Raw genomic sequence first — 22,208 nt, 5'->3', positions numbered from 1 at the left:
TATTATTATTATTATTATTATTATTATTATTATTATTTGTTGCTGTTGTTGTTGTTGCTGTTGCTGTTGTTGTTGTTGTTGTTGTTGTTGTGTTTAGGATTATTCGGCACTTTTGCTAGCGCGCAGTGATGCGGAAGAAAGACAGTGAGTCCTTTATGTGCATTTATAAGAATCGAAGCAACTTTTAAAATATGAATATGCACAGAGATTTGATAGCTGTTTAAGGGCAGTCAGTGTGTCCACACACACACGGCACACTGGAATAAACGGGCTGAAACAGCCCCGGGTTGTAAGGTTCACAGTCCAGTCGTCACGGTACCGCGCGTTCACCCGTGCTGGAGCTGTCTGCGACGACCACACGCTCAGGCTCCGCTCAGCACGGGCTCGGCACGCTCAGGAGCAGCAGCGGCAGCAGCCAGGGGACGCCTTGTTCCACACACCCTCGATGTCCGGCTCGGACGCCACCCGCGACCGACGTGCTACAGTCGCACGTCCAGCACGACCTCGGTGCCCAGCTCGTACGCCGCTCGCAATCCACGTGCGGCGGTAGCACGTGAGGACCTCGTCTAGCACAGCAACGTCTGTGCCAGACTGAAACGCTGCTGCTCGGCACAGCTCAGGTGCGGCAGCTCGGGGACCGGCGGCCCTCGGGTCAGCCAGCGTCTCGAGCACTGGCAGCAGGGGCCCCGGTTCCTCGGACGATCTCGTCCGCGTTCGGCTCCGCGATTCTCCGCACCTGGCCACGGACGTGTCGCCTGGCAGGAACCCTCGCCTCGTTCAGCCCAGGAGCTCGGAACTGCCGCCCGCCTGGTTCGAACACTGCGAGCGCATTCTCGTACTGCCGTGCTCGTGCACCCGTTGTCTTCCTCGTCCTTCACGGAGCTTGGTGGCCGCTCCGATCTTCTAGTGGCGACTCGCGGCACTTACATATGACAATTACTATTATATTTTATACCCGCGTCTCTTCTTATTTCTTTTTTCTCCAAACACAAAACGTTTACTTTTAAACTAAAACGCTCAAATTGTTAACTCCCTTGTTATTATTATTATTTTTATGCACCAGATTGAACCACCCGATTCATGGCCAATCCCCCACTGTGGGTATGTGCCACGGCCACTCAGAACAACAATAACAACAACAACAACAATCTTGCCGCCGTGAGAAGTAAAAAACGCAGAGTCGTTCGGTTTGTGCGTTTGTTTTCGAAGCTTTATTTCGTCTATTCAAACAACATATTACGCATAAAACAGATGTTGCCATAAAGGTACACTAAAGGTTAATATTAAGTCAACGCGGACTGTTGAAATACCATCCCAGAAACCTCGAAACGCTTGTTTAGTGCGAAGAAGAGACTTATTTTAAGAGAAAATGCGTTCTGAAGCGTCCGCGTACCTCTAGCGCAGTTCAAATCACCCGCCCTCCGATCGAGGAGTATTGACGTCGTGGTCTCATAATGACGTTGCGCCGTCGGTGAGTTAAACGGCTCCCTCAGAAGGCGCTACGGCTTTTCTGCACAAAACGCAAACGCGCGGCCAAAAACAGAGCCAAGACAGAGCCGACAGCGGCGCGAAAGCGGGACTATGGTGGCTAGCGGAAGGGAAAGCGCACGACGATAAGCTAGTTCTTTATTTTATGACACCAACTTCGACGCTCGTCGCAATGGATGACCCTGACAACGACACATTAGCTCGCGATGCTGGGCTCGAGTTCAGCGATTTAAGCACTGATGAACGTGACCTCCTGTTGAGGGCTCGCACTGCCGGCGTCGTTGCGTACTACTACGACGATGGCCTGCTTTGAAAGGCACTTCACGCGACTTCAGTAAGTCGGCGTTGAACTCGTAATCCTCTGGACGAAAGTGCACCGAGCACGCTACGAGATTTTTTTGGCTCTTTGCCAGCACGCTGTGGCAGAGGTACGGCACTTAACCACTTCGAACGGAGAGGTTCACTCGTTGGCACACAGTGATAAGTAACGTTGGATTAGCCGCTGCAACTGCCCTTGGCCAAGTTACGCGGACCGGTCGCGCATCCCACGACATCACATGGACGTGGCATTCTCGCTGCTTGTTCCAAATGCAAGTTTCGCGAGCCAGCAGGACCACCGCAGCACGACGCGATAAAGAAACAACTGAAACTGCAAAGCGCGCGCGGAGCGAAGTCGAGCGAAAATGAAACCTTTCGATCGCCCATACTATTCAAGGGTAACGCCAAAATGTTATTTTTTTTTCTTAGAATCGAAGTAGACAAGTAGCATTTTTCTGCGTCTTATAATCTAATGAAATGTTCTTTTTAATACGAGTAGTTGAGTACTAGTGATTATGAGGAGTGCTTTCGTCATCGGGCTAGTACCGGAATGTCGCTGGGGGGTCTCAAATCGCGTCGTGCATTTACCTCAATTTCTCGGTTACTAAAGCTCTGTTCGCGATTATATTGGCGCCTTAGGCGTTCTAGAGCATTGCTTTGTCACTTTAACTTGACTTTCTGGTAACCTTTAGTGTCCCTTTAAATAATTCTCGAAGTCACGTGTCACCACGAGCGATGTCACAGTGCAAACACGTATACGTAGGCGCACTAGCACATGTACGTCATCCTCCGGCTTGGAGCGCAGTGGCCGCGAGGAGAAACGAAAACGGTGTTCGGTTTGAAATTTCAGGTCGTTCCTCGGCGCGCAGCGATGTTAATACTTGGCAGGCACGATCGTTACTGCGTAATGTATGCTCTGCGCTTGTCAGCTCAAGATCGCCAGACCTGGTGAGGGGTCCTTTAAATTATATGGAAGCACCGATCATTCAGCAGACGACGAAAGCAACGAACCTTTATAGAACTGGTGGAAAAAAGCAGGGAAAAGATTGAGCACGCATAGGTAGCAGTACAAGGTATAGATAGACAAGTGTTAAAGAGAAACGACATTAAAAAGATGTATACAAGGATGCTAGAATGAAAAAGTAGTAGAGCCTACCTTAGTAATTCATACAAGCTAGGTGACTATTTGACACCGCCATGTTTCAAAGGCGATGCCAATAAACCATCATCAAACCGCCATTGCAGGACGTATCAGTTTCTATGGGAGCTTCGCTACCATGCGTATATATTACCTTGCAGAGTCAGCTCGCTCTTCCGTTCACCTGAATCCCGGAAAGACTAAAGATCTCTATTGTAGTAATCCTCCGGCGGGAAAGGACCGCTGCAAACACGTAGATGTTGTCGCCGATCGGATACCGAAAGTCGGATGCGCTGCGGCCACTCCGCTCACATGTTGCCTTGCAGAGGGACAAGACGTCGCAGCTTGACATGTCGCCGATCGCGAGATTTGCAGCCCACAACGTAACAAGGGCGATCAGTGGGGCTCTCGAAACGAAAGTTCAAGACTAACACTGACCGCGCAGCTTGCGCTAACACGGAGGACACACCGGCGAGCAGACTCGTATAGCTGATCTGCGGGTCAAGCATACCGGCTCTATGCATGATTCGTCGAGGGTTTCAACATAATCAATCGTTGGCGTCCGCGTGCCTTACAGAAAATACTATACAATTTGTGTCGCGCACACAATCTTAATAGACAAAATTAATTGCTAGCGGACCGGCTATAACCAGCGATAACATCTGAGAAATTTCAGATACAGAAAGGTGCGTCTTGCGCTGGGTGATAACCTTGAACATTTGTCAGCCGGTGAGAAGCGGTTACGGGAAAAATAATGAGCTTACGTGGCAATCTACGCGTAGCTCTCTCTTGCCCATCCATAATGGTGGAGGAGCAGAATATTAAGTTGGTGACCAAGGAGTGGTGAGGGATGTCAGTGTTCTAAAATAAAATACGGGCAAGAAGAGGGGTGATGGTCGTACTATTGTTAGATGTTTTTTTTTTTTTGGAGCGCAGCTCTTACGCGCCCGTAACTGCGGCGAGAGTCAGCGTTCTCGTTGTTCCTCGTAACCGAGCGAACGATCACAGTGGAGGATGAAACCGAACGCGCAACGCAAGTATTGCGAAGAGAGCGCGAGGAAGAAAGCGGAGGAGGAGAGTATGGCGAAAACATGAGAAGAAAGCGCAGTGCCGCGCAAGACGGACTTTGCGGCGATGATGGCTACGAGATGGCGCCAGAGTAGCGCGCGTCGTCTGTATGGAAAGAAAGTGCTGCATGAGCGGAGGTGCGTCTGTCTGCGGCGGCTGCTGTGAATCGTGCCCACACGTCAACCATGCGTTGCCTCTCGTGATGTCTCGATTAGCGAGGCAGTCGCGCCACACTTAGCTCCGTTTGCAACGTGCAACATGAGACAAATTATCTGCGCCAGCCAATACATCGCGAAATGAAAACACGTATAGAGTTGCGCTAAAATTATTTCGCATTAGGGATTATCGTAATCGTCGGTGAATTCTTCAATAGTTTCACTTCCCTCACATCAGGCTGCGCACCAGATTGCTCTTGTCCTCCTCCCCATTGACGGTGGAACAGGAAGAGAACTGCGAGGACAAACGCTAATGCACTGAAAGTGTAGTAGCTTTCCTTTGTAACACCATACATTTTATTAAACAGCTGCTTTGCTATTTGAGCAGATAATTCTTAATCCTAACAAATCGCCTTCTCCTCTAGAAAGTGTCTGGACATCATCACGTGACGCGCTCTGTACACAGGATAGTTTGTTTAGCAAATTGGCATTTTTTTTTCTTTTTTGAGGCGATCATCGCGAGAAGACTTTATAGGAAGGCAACGAAGAAAGACAAAGCGCCGTCAACTGAAGTTTTTACTGAAATCACACAAATACGCGACAAACTTTGTACAATCTGCGGGATCGGCCCACGTAGGGGGAGTGCTTAACGCCTGCTTCACCTCAGCCGCGGGTGGGCCTGGTATTGAACAATCTGCGGGATCGACTCATGTATGGGGAGTGCTTAATGCCTGCTTCACCTCCGCCGCGGGTCGACCCGTTATTGCACAATCTGCGGGATCGGCCCACGTATGAAAAATTGGTCTACGCGCGGACGCGATCCGCGAGATCCTAGCCACATGACAGCTTCGCTGTAGAAAAGAAATTGTTCGTTATAACAACACGATTCGATTGCCTGCCGTACGCAGTACGTAATTGTTATGCCCTACATAATGACGGCCTGCCGAAAGTTTTACAGTCGAATGTTAAAAAATAGTGCTGCCAAGATATTTCTCGTCATTTATTTTGTGTTTACAGCGCTAAGTGTTTAAAGTTAGCTCGACAGTTCTGCTGACAATTTTAGTGATCTTGAAACAAAATATAGCACGTCCATATTTTCAGCAGCGTCCATAGGTAATAATGGACGCTGCTGAAACAAGAGTTAAGAACGCGACACGCGCGCGGCACCTTGCGTTGCGAGGAACTGCGTCGTCACCACGTGCAAGTACCCAATGTCTCGATAGCACCATTAAAGGCTAAAGAGCGCAGCTCTACATTAGGTTCTTAAGTGTTGTATAGAATCAGAGAAAACGAACACGCTTAATTGGGCTCGTCAGATGAGGCTCAAAATAGCGCTGAAGTAGGTACAGTTCCTTTTACGAATACGCAGATATTTACAAAGAACCAGATGCGGTTGTGCAGTCTCATTCAGTTACAAAAGCAGAACACATACATGTTCAGGTGAAGCGAAGACATGTAGGCGAAGCAACGCAAACGTTGAAAAAGGACACTCGCCGGAAGCTCGGTCTCAATAAAGAACGGCGCAAGTTTTTCGAAAAGCAACACTTATACCGTCACATCCGCCAAGCAGCGTGCCAAGCAAGTTATGTCAAGAGTTTAACTGCAGTTTTGTATCTGCACGGTACTTCACGACGCAGTACATGCGCTGATTTGAGCCTCGCAGAAGTCTGGCCATTATTTATCAAATTGCGAAAGAAATCTTGGGACACGTTAGACGGAGACGATTACATGATGAAATAGGAGGGTACATTACGAAAGCCACCAAAGAGTAGCGTACGCATCAAAGAGGAATGTGAGAATATTAAAGAATAGAAAGAAAGGGCGCAGTGGAAATATGTCTCTAAACAGCCCTTCTTGAACAGTTGGTGCTCAGGTGCACAATCACGGTTGCCCTCACGCCCGCTGCCGTGGCGAGTTGGCCGCAATCAGTTCGATCCGTGTTAGATGAACTTCCTGTGCCTCTCCTTGCTGCCACTTTTGGCGCCGGCAGACTTAGACCTTTTGCGTGGCGCCTTCCCCTCTGTGGCGGCGCCGCCCGTGAGAGACTTGCCCACCGTCCCGGACGATTGCTGCGCCAAGCTCGATAGCGGCCCCGAAGGCGGTTTCCGGACCGGGGCCAACGAGGCTCTCCTTGTGCTTAGGTAGTTGCGACTTTGAGTTTCGTCGGGAAGCTTCGCCGACAGCCTGCGCTCATCATTGGAAACCCCCGAGGGGATGGTCTCTCTCTCACTGGCCTTATCGGCGGTCGAAACGTCCCGCGTACCAGTGGGGTCCAAAGCCGACGGCGTGTGCGAGCTTGTGCGAAACAAGGCCAACGAGAATCTCCTTGCGCCCAGTTCCTTGCCGTCTTGAGCTTCACGGGAAAGCTCAGTGGCACACGACAGCCTCCGGTTGCCCTTAGAAACTCGCGTCGTGGTAGCGTCTCTCTCGCTGGCCATATCGGTGATCGAAACACGCCGAGTGCTGGTGGCGGCCGCGGCCGTGTTCTCGTTTCCTACGCTGCCGGCGCCGGTGCCCTGGTCGAAGGCGACGATCGAGGCCCTGCGATGCTGGTACGTCAGTGATGGCTGAACGAAGGAACGGAACACATCCCACTGCTCTGGCACCAAACCTCTGCGAAAGACCGCGGCGGTCGTGTACGAACCGAGGAGGAGCGTGGCCAGGCCGAGCGCCATTGACAACAGGCGGAACGGAAACCGCTGGCCCAATTTCGGGTCGTACAGGGGCAGATGCACCAGCACCGGCACGTTCATGGAGGGCTCCCCGCACATGCACCGGAACACGCCGCTCACGATGAACGCTGCGAGAAATCGAGTCGGGCTGTGACGTGTTCTTAGCGTAAAGTTTCCAAGCCACTTATGCGTGCCTGACGGGATCTGTCGGTTCCTTCGACTACTTCGGATCTTATGAAACCCCACACTGACTTCAAAGCTCCCACTGGTTGTGACGAGACAGTGCCCCTCACACTACGTAGCAACTTGCATACATGCAAGTAGCAGGAGCCGTTCCACAGGGCTCAATGATATACGTTACTTGCCGAGTCATTTCGAAAGTCTTGATATTGCACTTGCACTGTACCTCCTTGGGCTAAGCATAATCGCAATAGGTTTTGAAACTTGAAATCAAGAAGATGGTCACGTGGGAGCCCGACATCGCGACGTTTTGACACTCTGTCCCGCTCGCTCGGTCATATGCTATGCGGCTGCGTCGGTATTCAGAACAAGTAGCAGCATAGGATGCAATTAAGCGAGCCGCAGCGAATGCCGAAACCGTCGCATGTCCCGCACCCACGTGACCGCACTCTGCGTCATGACGTGGCGACACAGGCACTTTCGGAATACGAAATGAAAAGTGGCTGTTGGAAAACTACTAGATTAAATTATTAATGACGCCCTAATGATTGTCAGTATTTTTTTCTAAAATTTAAAGTTGGAGGACCTTCATGTAAAGCAAGAAAAATCTCGAAAATCAAGTTAAGCAAGCTTGATATTTAGAAAAACTGCTAAACGGAAACAATTTTACTGGCGTTAGTAAATTCGGACTACTCGCCATCTCGGTGGTGACGAGAGTCGTCCGTAGTATACCCTCGGCCGATGGCACACGCATTTCAGCACATGCGCCAGTTTCAGCAGCTGTATCAATAACAACTAACAGCTACTGTCCGTATTGTCTGACGTAGTGCATCACGTTGCTGGATCACGACTGCCTCGGGCACCATGTGGGGGCAAGGACTCTTCTGCATTTCATGTTTTGTAGCGTAAAGCTACACTACGCGGGTTGGGGCCGAGCTTCGCGTGCTTCTGCGCCTTCCATACTGCGCGTGCGCGAGAGCCCCATGACGTCACGAGAGGCGCAGCTGCGTCGCCCTCGCTTCCGCCGACTGCGGCGCATTCCAGAGGTGCGACGTCGCAGTCTCCGCAGACGCGCCGGCGCCGTGTGCGCCCGCTGCTGCATTTCAGGCCTAAATATAGTCTGACGTAGCGTGAACGCGCGCACACGTTACGTCACGTTGGCGAGAACAACAGTGCCTATAGTTCAACCAATGATTCGACCCATGGTTCGACGTACTGGCGCCGCCAACGTAACCCGACGCGGCCAACCAGGCCAACGCTCTCGGACGCCCGAGGCGTCTAACGACGCTCGCTCGCACGCCGATAACGTCGGACAACGCACCTTTACAATTGCGCGCCGCGCGACACTGCGCATGCGCGAGAAAGGCGCACCATGCGTATAAATGCGTGGGAGAGACGGTTGATGCAGCTCGCTCGACATGGAGGTTATGGAGGGTCGAGCCGCTACCAGTCGGCGCAAAAGACTGGAAATTAACCAAATACAACCGTACCTTTACGCTACTTATATCCTGGCATATCTGAGCTAAGCCACTGCCAATTTTTTTCTTCAAAGAGAAAGAGGATCTTTACTTCGAGGGAAGTGGAGTGAAGGCTTTAATTCACGGAAAGAAAGTGGTTCGAAGATCGGTGCCACATGCAGCAAAGACAGCTTAGCTATCCGCTATGAGTTGTCTACGGTGCATAAGTTACTGCAAGTTCAGTTTTGCTTGTAACGTATGCGCGGCACCGATACTTGTAAATCACCTGCTTCATTCAAGTGTGGTCCGGACCCAGATCAAGATACTTCTGTAACTTTTAGCCCAAAATCATGGCTCGCTCGCTCGCTCGCTCGCTCGCTCGTTCGTTCCTTCGTTCGTTCGCTCGCTCGTTCCTTCGTTCGTTCCTTCGCTCGCTCGTTCCTTCGTTCCTTCGTTCGTTCGTTCGCTCGTTCGTTCGCTCGTTCGTTCGTTCGTTCGTTCGTTCGTTCGTTCGTTCGTTCGTTCGTTCGTTCGTTCGTTCGTCCGTCCGTCCGTTCGTTCGTTCGTCCGTCCGTCCGTCCGTCCGTCCGTCCGTCCGTCCGTCCGTTCGTTCGTTCGTTCGTTCGTTCGTTCGTTCGTTCGTTCGTTCGTTCGTTCGTTCGTTCGTTCGTTCGTTCGTTCGCTCGCTCGCTCGTTGTAATGCTCAGCTACTGCTGATGTTGCGCATGACCCAAACAGAAAGTGATGCCCAAGTAAACTAACATTTCCAGTGGACTTACGTACAAATCAAAGCAGTACGTTATACGAGTAATATATTGTCCCGATGAATACATTGTGGAATAAGGAAGGTAGAGCTAGGCATGGCTCAATAAAAGCATTACGTGCGAAACAATTTCGTCAGTTACGAGCAAGTTTCTCTCAACGAACCGGCCGGACCCGGTCCTCAAAATGGCATCACCGTCTTAGGCTGGTGTTTGTCCACGAATATTCTGCACCCGAATAAAGCGTAATTAGGCACTGGTACGGTTCACTTTGCGCGGAAATGATCAGAACCGATGTCAACCGCTCGGCACGCTCGTCAACATGAAAAGACGTCTCTGTCAGATGTGCGCGACGGGATTATGCGTGGAATGTGCAAATCCACGTTATGCCAAGCAATGCCCCCCCCCCCCGGTGGTCATATATGTGTTGATTGCCCCGACGTGTCCTACGTTCAGCCCATCTACGCCAAGGGGTGGCTCTACTCCCGTGCCACTCTGAGTGGGTTTACCCGACGTGTCATGACAAGTTACTCTGCCAGGGAGCAGCAGAATATGAGGTTGTCCCGATGTTGGAGAGTATAAGAAAGCCAGCGAGCCGCCACGTGTGGCCTCATCTTTGCCCTTGCGTACAGGTACATGCACGCTGAACATTTCAGATTTTCTTTTTGTCTTGGAGCTCACCCTCACCAGTAATGACACGTTAAACTTCTTTTGTTTGCTTTTACATGACTTCGTCTTCTTTGCCGAACCCTTTCCGATGGTCAACCTGGTTCGAGCTCAAAGCAGACGCTGTTGAATGTCACATAACTCTATCCCCTTAACAGCACACATATTTTGTGCAAGACATTATGTTGTATGCGCTAGAAGCCCTAACGAACTCGGTAGATATTGTTTTCTTCATCCTAAAGATAGCACGTATTTCTGCAGCGAAACGGCCATAACAGCTCACCCAAAACTGAGCCGTATGCGTTGGTCTCCTTGAAGTAAAACACGCAGAGTAATTGCGGGAAGAGCAGAACGTAGACGATGTCCGAGCACAGGTTCCACAGAGCGAACACGGAATTCACCGAGAGCGCCATGTACACGGACAGCGAACCCAGGGCGCAGATAGTGGTGCGCAGCGCGATCGCCAGCTCCTCCTCCGTTGCCTGCACGAGAGCATCCGCGGCAGTTCCAGGTAGATATCTGGTACGGTCTTCCCGCTGCGACATCTTAAGAGGAAGCCTTAGCTCGGGTCCAACTCCGACGTTGCCTATTCAAATACATGTAAAACGCACAAACGTTTTTCTGAGATAACCCGTGGACCGATTTTAATGAAATTTGTTGCATGTGACAAAGAAAGTTGAGTTCTAATGACTGCCAGAAGCGGAATTTCGATTTAGGTGCTGAGTTTTGTTAAAATAATTTTTAAATATTCGAAAGTTTGAAAAGAATAGAAGCACGAAGTTTACAAATTAATAGCTCTGCATCAAGAACAGATATCGCGCTTCTGTAAACGGCATCCATTAGACCATTGAAGGCGGACAAATTTGATATGTCATTTTGCAGCTTACGTGAATTTGTTACCTTGTGTGCGAAGGTTCTGCAAAAGCTTTATTTCCATATTACTAACTTTTTTAGATTCATGTGTAACATATCAAATTTTGTCCGCTTTAGTTGTACTATTAGATGCAATTCACAGAATTGTATTATCCTTTTTCGTTGCTGAGTTACAGAGTTGTAAACTTGATAGTTTCGTTTTCCGAAAATTTTCGATTTGGCCAATTCATAATAAAAAAATGAGGACCTAAATAAAAAATTCGAAACCAACAGTCATTTGTCAGTCATGTATTTAGATAGGAGCACCCGAGCTAAAGCTTCCTGTTAACCACCAGTAACTTTAACCGGCGGCTTAACAAAACTTTCGACCCTACAAGATACACGTACGCAAGCAAGCTCTTGGGAGGCATACATCATGAGTTCTGTCAGTTCAAAAAAAGTGAAACCGATAAAGACCCGCAACGACATTTAAGGGCAACCTTTAGGCGTCACTGCAGCCTTCACATACATTATACATCAAAGCATCTCTGCACTTTGATGAAACTTCTCCGCCGTTTTTCGCGGCAACCAACCTTCCTGTTTATTTCAAATTTGTTCATTACGCCGATTAGAATTTCGCCAGCCAATACTACCGCGATAGCGTTAATGGGCCCACGTCGCAGAAAATCCGGTGCTGGTGTCGGTGGAGTTGTCCGTGAGCGAAAATTTCCATATATATTTAGGCATATGTATTTGCCACGCCTTTTTCTATGACATGCGGTATATGCGGGCTGTAATGCAACATAATTCTATCACTATAGTTGGTCATACCTTGTCTTAGATTCTTGACACGGTTATTCCTCGGAGTTTTGAGAATGAAAGTCCACAAAAAAACGTCATGAAACAAAACACCGACAGCGCATGCCTTTTAAGGTACATCTTCTCAGACTTAAATGTTACATCTTCTCAGACTTAAACAATAACAGAAACTTGAAAATTATGTACATTGGGGGGCGGCTGTGCACTACCTCTGCCATCGGCTTACGCAAGAGGCCGCGTTTCTACCAGAAAGCTCGCCTTCGTGCATCGATTGTCGGGAAGCGTGAGCAGCAGTCGGGGATCTTGGAATGCTGTCGCGTTCCACTCTTAAGAGCACTCCAAGATTTTTAAGCGTTTGTCGTACATTGTCTTACTCATTTGGTCTATTCACTTTGTCTGAAACGTTGATGAATTTACTCTTTTGTAGGCCTTTGAACATTCTCTGTAAAGAGGTTTGTGAACATAATCTCCAGTGTTGTCCGGAGTGGGACGTCACCGAAGTCTATGGAAGCTAAAGTCGACAATTTGCATAATTACAATTGTCATCGCGTATGGCACTTATAGGTAGTTATGAAATACAAGTAATTTTGGACCGTTTAACACACCTTGGAGAACGTGAAAACGCCAAATAGATTTCCAAGCTTTTGTTTGGGCTTGACTAGGACAGCTGCAATGAGATTTTGATTTGGACATAGTGTTCATATTAATTATGAGTAATACATATTGTTGACGCTATCATGGCAAAGCTGTAGGCACGGCAAGTGTCCAGTTTTCGTAATAACAATTCTTAAATGGCAGGTAGGCAGGTTCACGTGGTAATATGACACAAATACCAGCATGAGCCGCCTCCGAGATATTAAGCATGCCGTGGGTGTCGCATTATCTCGGAGGTCAGGTTATGCAGAGGAGCTGCCCTGGTTGTGAGCAATTCTGGGTCCTGCGCAATTTCCGGCGAGTGGTAACGTCGTCGTCATTTTTTTTAAATTCATGCTGTTAGCATTACTCGGCAATTTCGCCCACATTGGAATATGAACCTACCCTCTTTCTCCCAGTGACCCGAGTTATTTACAGTTTGGCACATTGGGTATGTGCTATCCGGTTCTCTCTTGCCGAGCTGAAAACATGGGTCGCTGGGTATGTGTGCCCGGAAAACTTCGGCACTGCGTGCGTGATATCGATGTGTGGCTATAATTTCCTATTATTGGCCAACCCCCCGAATGAATGTGTCAAGGTGACACAAAGGGTACGCAGACTTAATTATGTTAATGTAATAGCACCCCGTCCACAACAGACACCTCCCCATCGAGCGCGGCCGCTGTATGAAAGGCCATTGCAACGAAATGTCAGCCGAGACACTAATGATACTACGGAGTATACCTACTGATGTGCAGTGATTGCAAAGAGATATATGTTGTATCGTGGTAATGTGGTGTGTCGCTACACTGTTTTAACGTTAATCGCATTATCGTCGACGTCGAAACCGAAATGTGTTCTGCCAGATTTTTTTTTTCATTTCAGTGTTACAGCTTTTCGTGATGGATCCACTCGTATTTAAGACGTAGCATTTTGCGTTGCTACTCTATTACCTGAAAGTACAGCCTCTTTAGGTGCGCCAAAAATTTTGTTGCAGTTGACATTTAAGTATTCTAGAATGGTTGTTTGGGGAGGATTTGTTGGCGGCGAGTTATTCCAGATGTTTTTAAAGCGAGCTTTCTTTGCTTCTTCCGTCGACTTTCACGCTGCTGCTGCTGTTGTCTGACACCCCGCGCTGAGGGGGAGGTCATGACACCTCGCGGGAGGGGGAGGTTATGTGCGTGTATACACATGGAAAAGCTTGGCAGAGAAGAGACGCGAGAAACTCGTTTGGACCACACCGTGTCGTATGTGCCCAATGCCCTCTGGAGCTGCCTGGGCGTCGCCACATTAGCCTCTTGACAGCTGCAATTATCCGTGACCCCCTGCAAAACTGCTTACATTTCTACTAACGTACAAGTCCAGAGGGAAGCTAGACAGAATAGAAGAGAGAAGGGGGAGTGGAGGCAGAGAATTGGTAGAACAGGCGTACTTGCGAAACGAGTGAATAAGAGCCTTGCTACTCTTCGCTCGCATTTCCCATACAAATACAATGGGGTGGGGGAGGGAAAAGGTGACATGTGAAGGCACGCAAACGCTAACACTATTCACAACTTCCGAAGGCTGTGACGCCAGCCCGCAGCCACCGGCGAATTTTTTTTTTCTCAATGAGCATCGGAGTGACCGCAGCCATCCGGCGGGCGGCGGTAGCGCGTTTAATTGAAGTCTTTGTCAGATAATAAAAACAGATAATCAGATAAACAGATAATCAAGCCATTATAAGCTTGATTATCTGTTTTTACACATCGTTTGAGCAAGACTAAATTCAAAAACGACCGCATGAGCTGCGTGCCGCAATGCACCAACAATGTGGAAAGTGAATTGAGCCTCCACCTAATTGTTCCCCAAAGATGTGGCACAGAGGAAAGAATTCCTTGTCAAGTTGCGAATATGCAAGCCGGTCACACCGCCGATGAAAGTGTGCACAGTACGTGCTCATTTCGTCGGCAGCGCCTTCTTCTGGAGCCACGTAGTTAAGAAAACGAAATGTTCTATGCTTATGTGCATTCTTTTGTTTTTCTACGGAGAATCGATGAGCTGTTAGGAAAATAGAGCTTGGGACAGTGTATTGCAGCAGCGCGAACGGCGTGACTTTAATTTTGATTATATGTAGCACGGTGGGCGACCGTCGGAATTATTTACTCAGGTTTCGTCCGCATCAATACGTAGTGTGTTATTGCCGCGGTGTCTGGCTTCGCCAGAAACGCAAGTTTTCGTTCTCCCTTCACCCTGTGCTCCGCTGCGCGGCCAAGCTCGAGCTGCGCAGTTGTGGCCAGTGCAATGAGAACACACGAGTATTTAGGATGAAAACTGACACGTTTGTAGTACTTTATCGCGGCTCTAGCGAAAGGCTACAGTAGATCTACGTGGGCAGGCGTAGTAAGTATTTGACTGCGTTTCACGGGGCGCCGCCCACCCCAGTGTGGTTGCCGCTGTCTTGTTCCGCCAGAAACGCATGCGTTTACATTCAGGGCTGCACCCCGTGCGTCAACGCGCGGCCAAATGTTGCGGCTACAGCAGTCCTGAAAAGAATATTTGTAGGACATAAAACACAGACACTGAATTCGCGAGCTGAGCGCTAAAAGCTTCTGTCGTGACTCATCGTCACTCGAACGGTAATACCTCTGCAGCAGCGAAAATTAATACAACTGGCATGGTTACGTTTATATCTGTACGCTCTAGCATGGCGACGTACAGGAAAGACGTCTGAAAAATAACAGTTGTGGTAGCCTTAGCGATATCTTTCATTTAATCGTCGTATCTGCTCATAACTCAATAACTGGAAGGTGATCGAGAACATCAAAGAGCCGCAAAATTTTTCTTTGTCGCGAAACGGCAGTTCGTTAAAGGTAGGCTTTGCGGGCCGTTGAGATTAGCCCGATGAAAAAGAGAAAGGAGAAGCTAACGCACCTTCATAAAACCTACCCGGTCATAAATAATTTCCAGCCCGCGCGGCTGCTGCCGGACATGTAGCGTCTCCAGGCAGAGCCCTTAGAGCCGATTTACGCTCGAGCCCCCTATCGCCGCACGCCGCACCGCACTCGGGCGGTTCGTGAAAAGTGGGCGGTTGTTGCGATCGGAGAAGGCCTTCACACCGCAACAAATGATGCGCTTGGCATTTACGACTTCTTCGCCTTCAATGAGGCACCATATGCGCGTTTCTGAGGCGTCTACGTTGCGGATGATGTCACCGAGAGACAGTGATCGTGAAGAAAGGCAGAGCCATCTTGAAACGCTAAGCCAAAGATGAGCTCACGTGAAGGACTCACATGTGCTCAGGGGTTCCTATACTCCATGTGGGCGCCATATTGAGTTGCCTTGCGCGCCACCTATCGGCGACAGAACTTACGAATAGACACGACAGCGGTTGCAGGAGAACTGGATAAACTTATGTTCAGGGTACGGTACGGTGCCTTCTGCTATTTATCAAAAATAAAACCACGCAAATATGTCTAGCAGACAACTTATGCAGGGCGCGCAGAAGAAGAGCCGCATCAATTTAAGTGCACCGCAGAATCTAGGCCTCAAAACAGAAGCGGTCGCACGTCAAACCAACACTTCTGTTCCAGCCGCGGTAGCTTTGCGGTTATGGCATTACTCGAAGCCGTGGATTTCATCCAGACTGCGCCTGCCACATTTTCACGGGGCGAAATAATAAACGCTAGTGCACTTAGATTTAGGGACACGTTAAACACTACGGTGTCAAAATTAATCCGGAGTCCGCCACTCCGGCATGCCTCATAATCAGATTGTGGTTTTGGCACGTACAGCCCCATAACCCAAATTTAATGCTTCTACCACGATGCAAGGTGCCATGTGAGGCAATGACAATGCTCAACCCTCTAAGAGGTTATGAAATATGGTACATAGCAACGCCTTAAGCAAACACCTCTCTCTTTGTGTTTTGTGCACTAGGCAGACAAACAGGAGTGGCGCACGCAAGGTAACATCAACTCACCACTCCCATGTTGGACAAAATATTGAAGAAATTAAACATTCGCCGTCAACATCGCCGCTAATTATCGTCAATCAAAGCAATAAGCACAGAAAGCTTCGCATAACATCGATTCACCCAGTGCGTGGGACCTGCATAGTTTTTGTTTGGTTTTGGATGAACGTTCCCTGCCAAGCCTATGGTGCCGACTGACCGTGGGCCGGAAAAGCGACTGGTAGACGTTCCTGGTGATCATTGTTGAGGCGCTGAGCATGGAGGAGTCGGCGGATGACATGACGGCGGCCGCTATACTGACGAGGCCGAAAATGGCCTTGATGCCCGTGGTCAGGTACAGGATGGCGAACGGCAGAACCCGCGGGCTGTCCTTATCGTTCAGCTCATACGATCCCGGATAGCCAGCCACCGTAAAATCTGCAATGCACGTGACATGTGGAAGACAATCTCTCAGGAGGCGCGCCTTTCTCTCTATCGGGCACCGCGATAGCGACCGGCGATTCCTTCGAAACCTCTGAAGGCTTCCCGGCGAGGCCTGACATTCCATACGCGCACGCTCACTTGGTCAAGAACAGTGGCTTGAAAGAATCAAACAGGTGTCGCTGCAAAACTTATTGATTGATTGATTGATTGATTGATTGATTGATTGATTGATTGATTGATTGATTGATTGATCGATTGATTGATTGATTGATTGATTGATTGATTGATTGATTGATTGAGTAAACTTCAGTAAACTGGACTTGCGCCAACAAACTCTGGTAATATGATAACTGAAATTTCTTATTATATATACTATATTCCCGGTCGCTAATTAAATTTCATCCGCATTTATCTTCTTCCAAACCCGGAGGGTTGTACACACACAGACATTTGGCGAGCAACACTTGGGGAGAGAAGGAAACAGGTGACGCACTGGTATGCTTGGCGGCAACTCCAACGATAACGGGAGCCACGGCGAGGAACATGCAACCAAAGGCCGCCATGAACGAGAGAATCTTGGCCTCCGCCACGCTCTCGCTGGCAAGCACACGCTGAAAGTAGACCTGCGCGGGAAGAGTTCGTGCATCGTTTCACCCACGAGCGTATCGGCTAAAGCATAGGGACATGGAATGCATAGGTTTGTCATAGTTTACTTCCACGCAGGTAATCGTCAAAGCCCAGATATTTGTTCCAATGACAACATACCTAAGGTCTAAAGCATGCAATAGACAATTTCGTAAATAGACAAAAGATCGTAAATATTTTTGTATTTCGGGACACACTCTTGTGATATAAGAAATTTGCCTTAAAAGCAATTAAGGTTGTGTGGGTAAGAACGTTGTGCGATTTAGTAACAACGTTAAAGCGAGGGTATAGTGACAATAGTTAGTATCGCAAGTGATGCGTCTGTGTTGTAACCAAAGGGCCAATTTTGTCAATGTGATGAAACATCGATCAGATCTACGTAATAGCTTTTCATTGTATTCCGGGAAATTTCCTGCTTTTTTTGTTTTGTTTGCGATTGAATCAACAAAGCATCCGTAAAGCATTCCTGACAAGTTTCTCGTTGAACAATGCCCCTCAAGTTAGCGTACCCACACTTCCTATGCCGCAACATCCTGGCAAAAGGATAACGGCAACTGCATGTATAGACAAGGATAAAATCGTGCGAAGTCTTTTTCTGCGCCTAACATAAAGCTCTGCCGAATAGTCCGCCCACAATGAACGTTGGGTTCCCTTCACGCAGTGCTGCGAGGCTTCGAAGCCAGTTTTCCTCTAAATCGGATAAAGATTCCCTAGGTTTCTCCACATTTCTGCAAGATACGCTTATTGAATTTGTCAATAGAGTTTGTGTAAAGAAGAAGAAACTTTATTGAAGAATAGTCCGGCAGTTCTTGCAGTGGTGGCCTCAGGTGGCGGTTCGAGGTCCTTGGACTGATATACGTTTTTGTTACAGTTAAAAATTTTGTTTCAATTTATTTCCAAGCTCCTTTTATAGATTTATATAACGAAGTCGCTCGACTCAAGCTGAAATGATGCTGCAGTAGAAGCCGTGCTAAGCAGAATTCGCCGTGCCAACAACACAGCCGCCTGCTTGAAACTACATTTGCAGAACAAAAGGTCAGCATGTTTACACATGTACCACGTGCAGAACAATTTTGGACAGTGAAATGCTGAGATCGACACAGAACCCTATTTGAATTGTAAGGAATCTTGCACCGTAGTATACCAGATTACAGAATACGTAAGAATACCAAAACAGCGTGCCCCTTCATGACACCAATGTTAAGTATGTGCAATAAGTTTTCGTACCTGTTGTGATGCACTGACGTAGCAGAACCACGTCCGCTTACAAGTCCTTTGCCGCGAAGCCAAAACTCAACCAAACACGTGACCACTGGGACTATACAATGCGAGTCTTTTGCTCTCCCTATGGAAGGCAAATTTCAGAGCATAGTCTGCTACGCAGCGCACTGACCGCCTAGTCCTGCTCAGCGCTACATATATGTGTCCGCTGTTGTGCCACACTGCGTGCTTACATCGAGGCAACGGGCATTGAGGCAACGAGGTAGGAAGGGGGATGGGGGGGCCCTTCCCACCTGGTTCTTCTGAAGTGGTTGCCCTTGGTGACAAGACGAATCCCACGGCGAAACCCCACGACGAGCCCATTGGCATCCTTCAGAATTCCACAGAACTGCTGACCCCTTGCCGCGGAGACCGGTTTTATGCAGCTTGGATTGTCCTTCGACGAAAGAGGAAAGAGGCGGTTCAGGTCATCATCGGCCTTGCCTCGTCCTACAGACGATGGGACGCCCAAAGGGATTTGAGGCACATCAGGCCAGTTGTTAGAGGGAGAGTCGCCACCAGTTACCCCGTCAGTTTGGTGGGCTCTTAGGCACAGCTGCCTGCATGCTATTACCTGCTATATGTGCGTAAGGTACTGATTTTTCGTCTACTCTGCGCCTGCTACAATAGTACGTCTCTCGTCTTCGACCCCCGAGTCCCAATACCGCTTATGCCAAAATTTGAGGGTGCTGCTTTGTTTGGTATTGCAACATACGAGACGTATGTTGCAATTTGACCGGTTACAGATAACTATTTGACTTAAATGGGGATATTCACACATTGCCGTTTAGTACACTAGAGGCATTTAGCGCACCTCATGATGACCACAAGTTCACCTTCACATGCTAATACGAAAGCAGGTTGGGCTGAGTGCAATGAAAATGCGCGCTCACGTCATTAGTTCCACGTATCGGCCATTGCAGCGTCGCAGCAGTAGTTTCTCCAGTCCCTAAGCTTTTGTTTCCTCCATGTCGTAGCACATGTCTTCCCTAGATTTGGAACATTTTTCCTAACTGAGGTATAAAATCACTAGATCCAGAGAAATTTCTATATGGTTAGCAGCACTGCCTTCCTGCGTCTTTTTCACACACTTATTACGCCTGCAGGAGCTCGCGTTCTGGCTCATCCAGGGTCGTGCCCAGAAATTATTTACGGGAGAGGTTTTGTGGTGATAATGGCAGCCATTTTGAAACATTTCTACTAACTTCATTTCGTGTGTCAATCGTGTACTGCGCTGGGATAGAGTAGTGCAAAAGGCCTTTCTTTTTCTCTTGTTTAAGCTAAACGATGGCATAAACATGTAATGTTTATGTTGGCACGTACGTGTAGGCTAACATCATGTGTCCCATGAAACTTGCCCCAAATATGTAAAAATATGCAATTGTCAAGTAGTTGGACAGATTATTTTTTGTATTTCGCCCAATTTACACAAGAGCGTGATCATTTATTCATTATTATTCAACTTCTCAAATATTATAGGTAAAGCAAAAGTGACAAAATGAAAACTGTAGACGAGCCAAAAAAAAAAAAAAATCTCGGTCCTGCTTTCTGTTGGCTCAATATATGCTAGATAAAAGTTTTCTGTCCAAGCCTGAAAGAAAGCCTGCGAAATATAGAGAAGTACCGGATGACCACAATTTCCTCGTTCACACTTTTGCTCTAAATATATAATTAAATCGAGTTGTTTAACTAATAGTAACCAATGTAATTAATCAATAGTCTGACTTTCTCCAAGCGATGGCCAACAACGTTACTTTGGTTCTGACCAGCTAGGTGGCACTTGCATGTATTGAAATTTTGGCGCAAGTTGGATGCACTCGGCACACGTAAATATGCATTGGATTTCCGGAAGAGCAGTTTATCACCAAGTTACCCGGGACAGTTTAGACGAATCTCTTTCTGGGCCAGTTGGTGCATTTCTAAGTTAAGAAGAGTTGCGCGATTAAAGGACGAATTAACACAGTTGATAGTTTGAAATCTTCCCGTCTGCCTCGCTTTTCTCCCCCTGTGTTCGTCCTTCTATACGTGCAACTCTTCCTAACATTACCTGGGACACCCAATATATCAAGCTTGTGTCGAGTGGTAGTGTCAGCAGTTCCGATCCGCCTCCCTGGTTACCGCCCGGGCACTCCATTACCTGCCTTCGCCGTCAAACGCGTTCGCTCTCCAACACGGCGTCCTGCACGCGCATGCGTGCTTGGAGCATAGCGCCGCCGCCTTACCTGCCACGGGATTCCTCCGAGCGCCGTCATGAGGAACAAGTCGAGGGCCTGGCTCAAATCCTCGCTCTCGACGGAGCCGATCCAGTCGGTGTACTGGGGACCCAGAGTGCCCACCGCCTTGTGAGATACGCACGAAGGCACGCATATCCACTGCACGAACAGGAAAGGAGATAAGCTCGACTCGCCGCCCCTTCACTCGAAAATCATGGACAGGTGAGGTCAGCAACCTGTACATGTTTCTTCCGCAGTGTCATGTTCTTCCGCAGAACCTTACTTAGCCCTGATGCCCACAGCCAACACTTACACCCTTCCCGGCACCGTAAGGCACCGTGGTCAAAAGAGGGTGTTTTCTTGCCGGTTTCTCAAGAAAACGAGATACCGCTGGCGCTCTGTTTGTGGTGCTCCACGACCTTTTCCGGGCGGCCATGGAGGCCGTCATGTTCGGTATCGAATCATCACATTTTTCCAGTTTGAATTAACCATTGCATGTTAAACCGTACGCATCCTACAGCAAACTAGCAAAACTCGAGCCCATTCGGTGCAATACAATATGTCTATTAGAATATTTTTTATATGTTGCAGTTGAGCTCCAAAAAAGTCTGGCAAAACTGAGTGGTAACGAAATTCCAATGAAAGTAATCTGATGCGCAAGGTCCGCAGCGGTGCGCAACGAACTCGCCTTTTGCAAGTGAAATGCACAGCGGAGGTGGGTACAGCCTGCCACCACTGCAACGCCGCTGAAGAGTCCACTTCCTATGTCGTTCCCGAATGCGCGAATCTCCAGACCAAGGCCACGCTACTATAGTGTACCAGAATACTGACAAGTGCATCGTGCGATACCAGACCCTTTCTGCAATGATGACACGAGGCGTTGCTGTCCTCACCAGGCGCGTGTTCACAATACCTTGTCCAGAACGCGCAAGCTGCGCATGGGCACCGGTGCCGCATTATTTATACGTCAAGGAAGGAGTCAGGCAAGGAGACACAATCTCCGACGCCGTTCACTGCATGCGTAGAAGTATTCAAGCTACTAGAGGCTTAGGAGTAAAGTTCAATGGCGGATATCGCTGAAACCTTCGGTTTGCAGATGACGTTGTCCTGTTCAGCCACTATGGGGACGCATTACAACAAATGATTGAGGACCTCAACAGAGAGAGTGTAAGAGTGACATTGAAAATAAATATGCAGAAGAAAACGGTAATGTAGGCTAACCCGGTAAGATAAGAATAATTCAGGATCATCAATTGGCCTCTAGAGTCTGTACAAGGATACGTTTATCTAGGTCAATTACCCATCATCATTGAAAACCATTATCATTGAAAAGAAAAGTGTACATTTAGTGCATTCTACCAGTGCTAACATATGGGGAAGAAAGTTGGCGACCGACGAAGACGCTCGAGAACCAGTTAAGCACCGCACAAAGAGCGATGCAACGGAGAATGCTAAGCGTAACATTAAGAGACAGAAAGAGAGCGGTGTGGATCAGCGAGCGAACGGGATTA

General features: G+C 48.4%; 1 protein-coding gene across 2 annotated transcripts in view; it reads right to left on the bottom strand.

Annotated features, from left to right (window-relative positions):
* Positions 1-385: 385 nt before the first annotated feature.
* The window catches only part of LOC142575820 (high-affinity choline transporter 1-like), a 41,635-nt gene continuing 19,812 nt past the window's right edge, over positions 386-22,208 (bottom strand). Inside the window, exons 4-8 of one of the 2 annotated variants that reach the window (XM_075685497.1) lie at positions 20,707-20,856; positions 17,073-17,202; positions 16,356-16,573; positions 10,187-10,385; positions 386-819 (exon numbers count right to left, since the gene is read on the bottom strand). In XM_075685497.1, coding sequence (XP_075541612.1) covers positions 653-819; positions 10,187-10,385; positions 16,356-16,573; positions 17,073-17,202; positions 20,707-20,856 — 864 coding nt within the window. In that variant the 3' untranslated portion in view covers positions 386-652. Of the gene's footprint in view, positions 820-10,186; positions 10,386-14,527; positions 14,730-16,355; positions 16,574-17,072; positions 17,203-20,706; positions 20,857-22,208 lie in introns of those variants that run through there. The other variant, XM_075685498.1, reaches the window with a different exon arrangement.

This window comes from Dermacentor variabilis, chromosome 3 (assembly GCF_050947875.1).
Source record: "Dermacentor variabilis isolate Ectoservices chromosome 3, ASM5094787v1, whole genome shotgun sequence".
Lineage (NCBI taxonomy): Eukaryota > Metazoa > Arthropoda > Arachnida > Ixodida > Ixodidae > Dermacentor > Dermacentor variabilis.
Note: the sequence above shows the minus strand (reverse complement) of the source record. Positions and strands in the feature narration are given on the sequence as shown.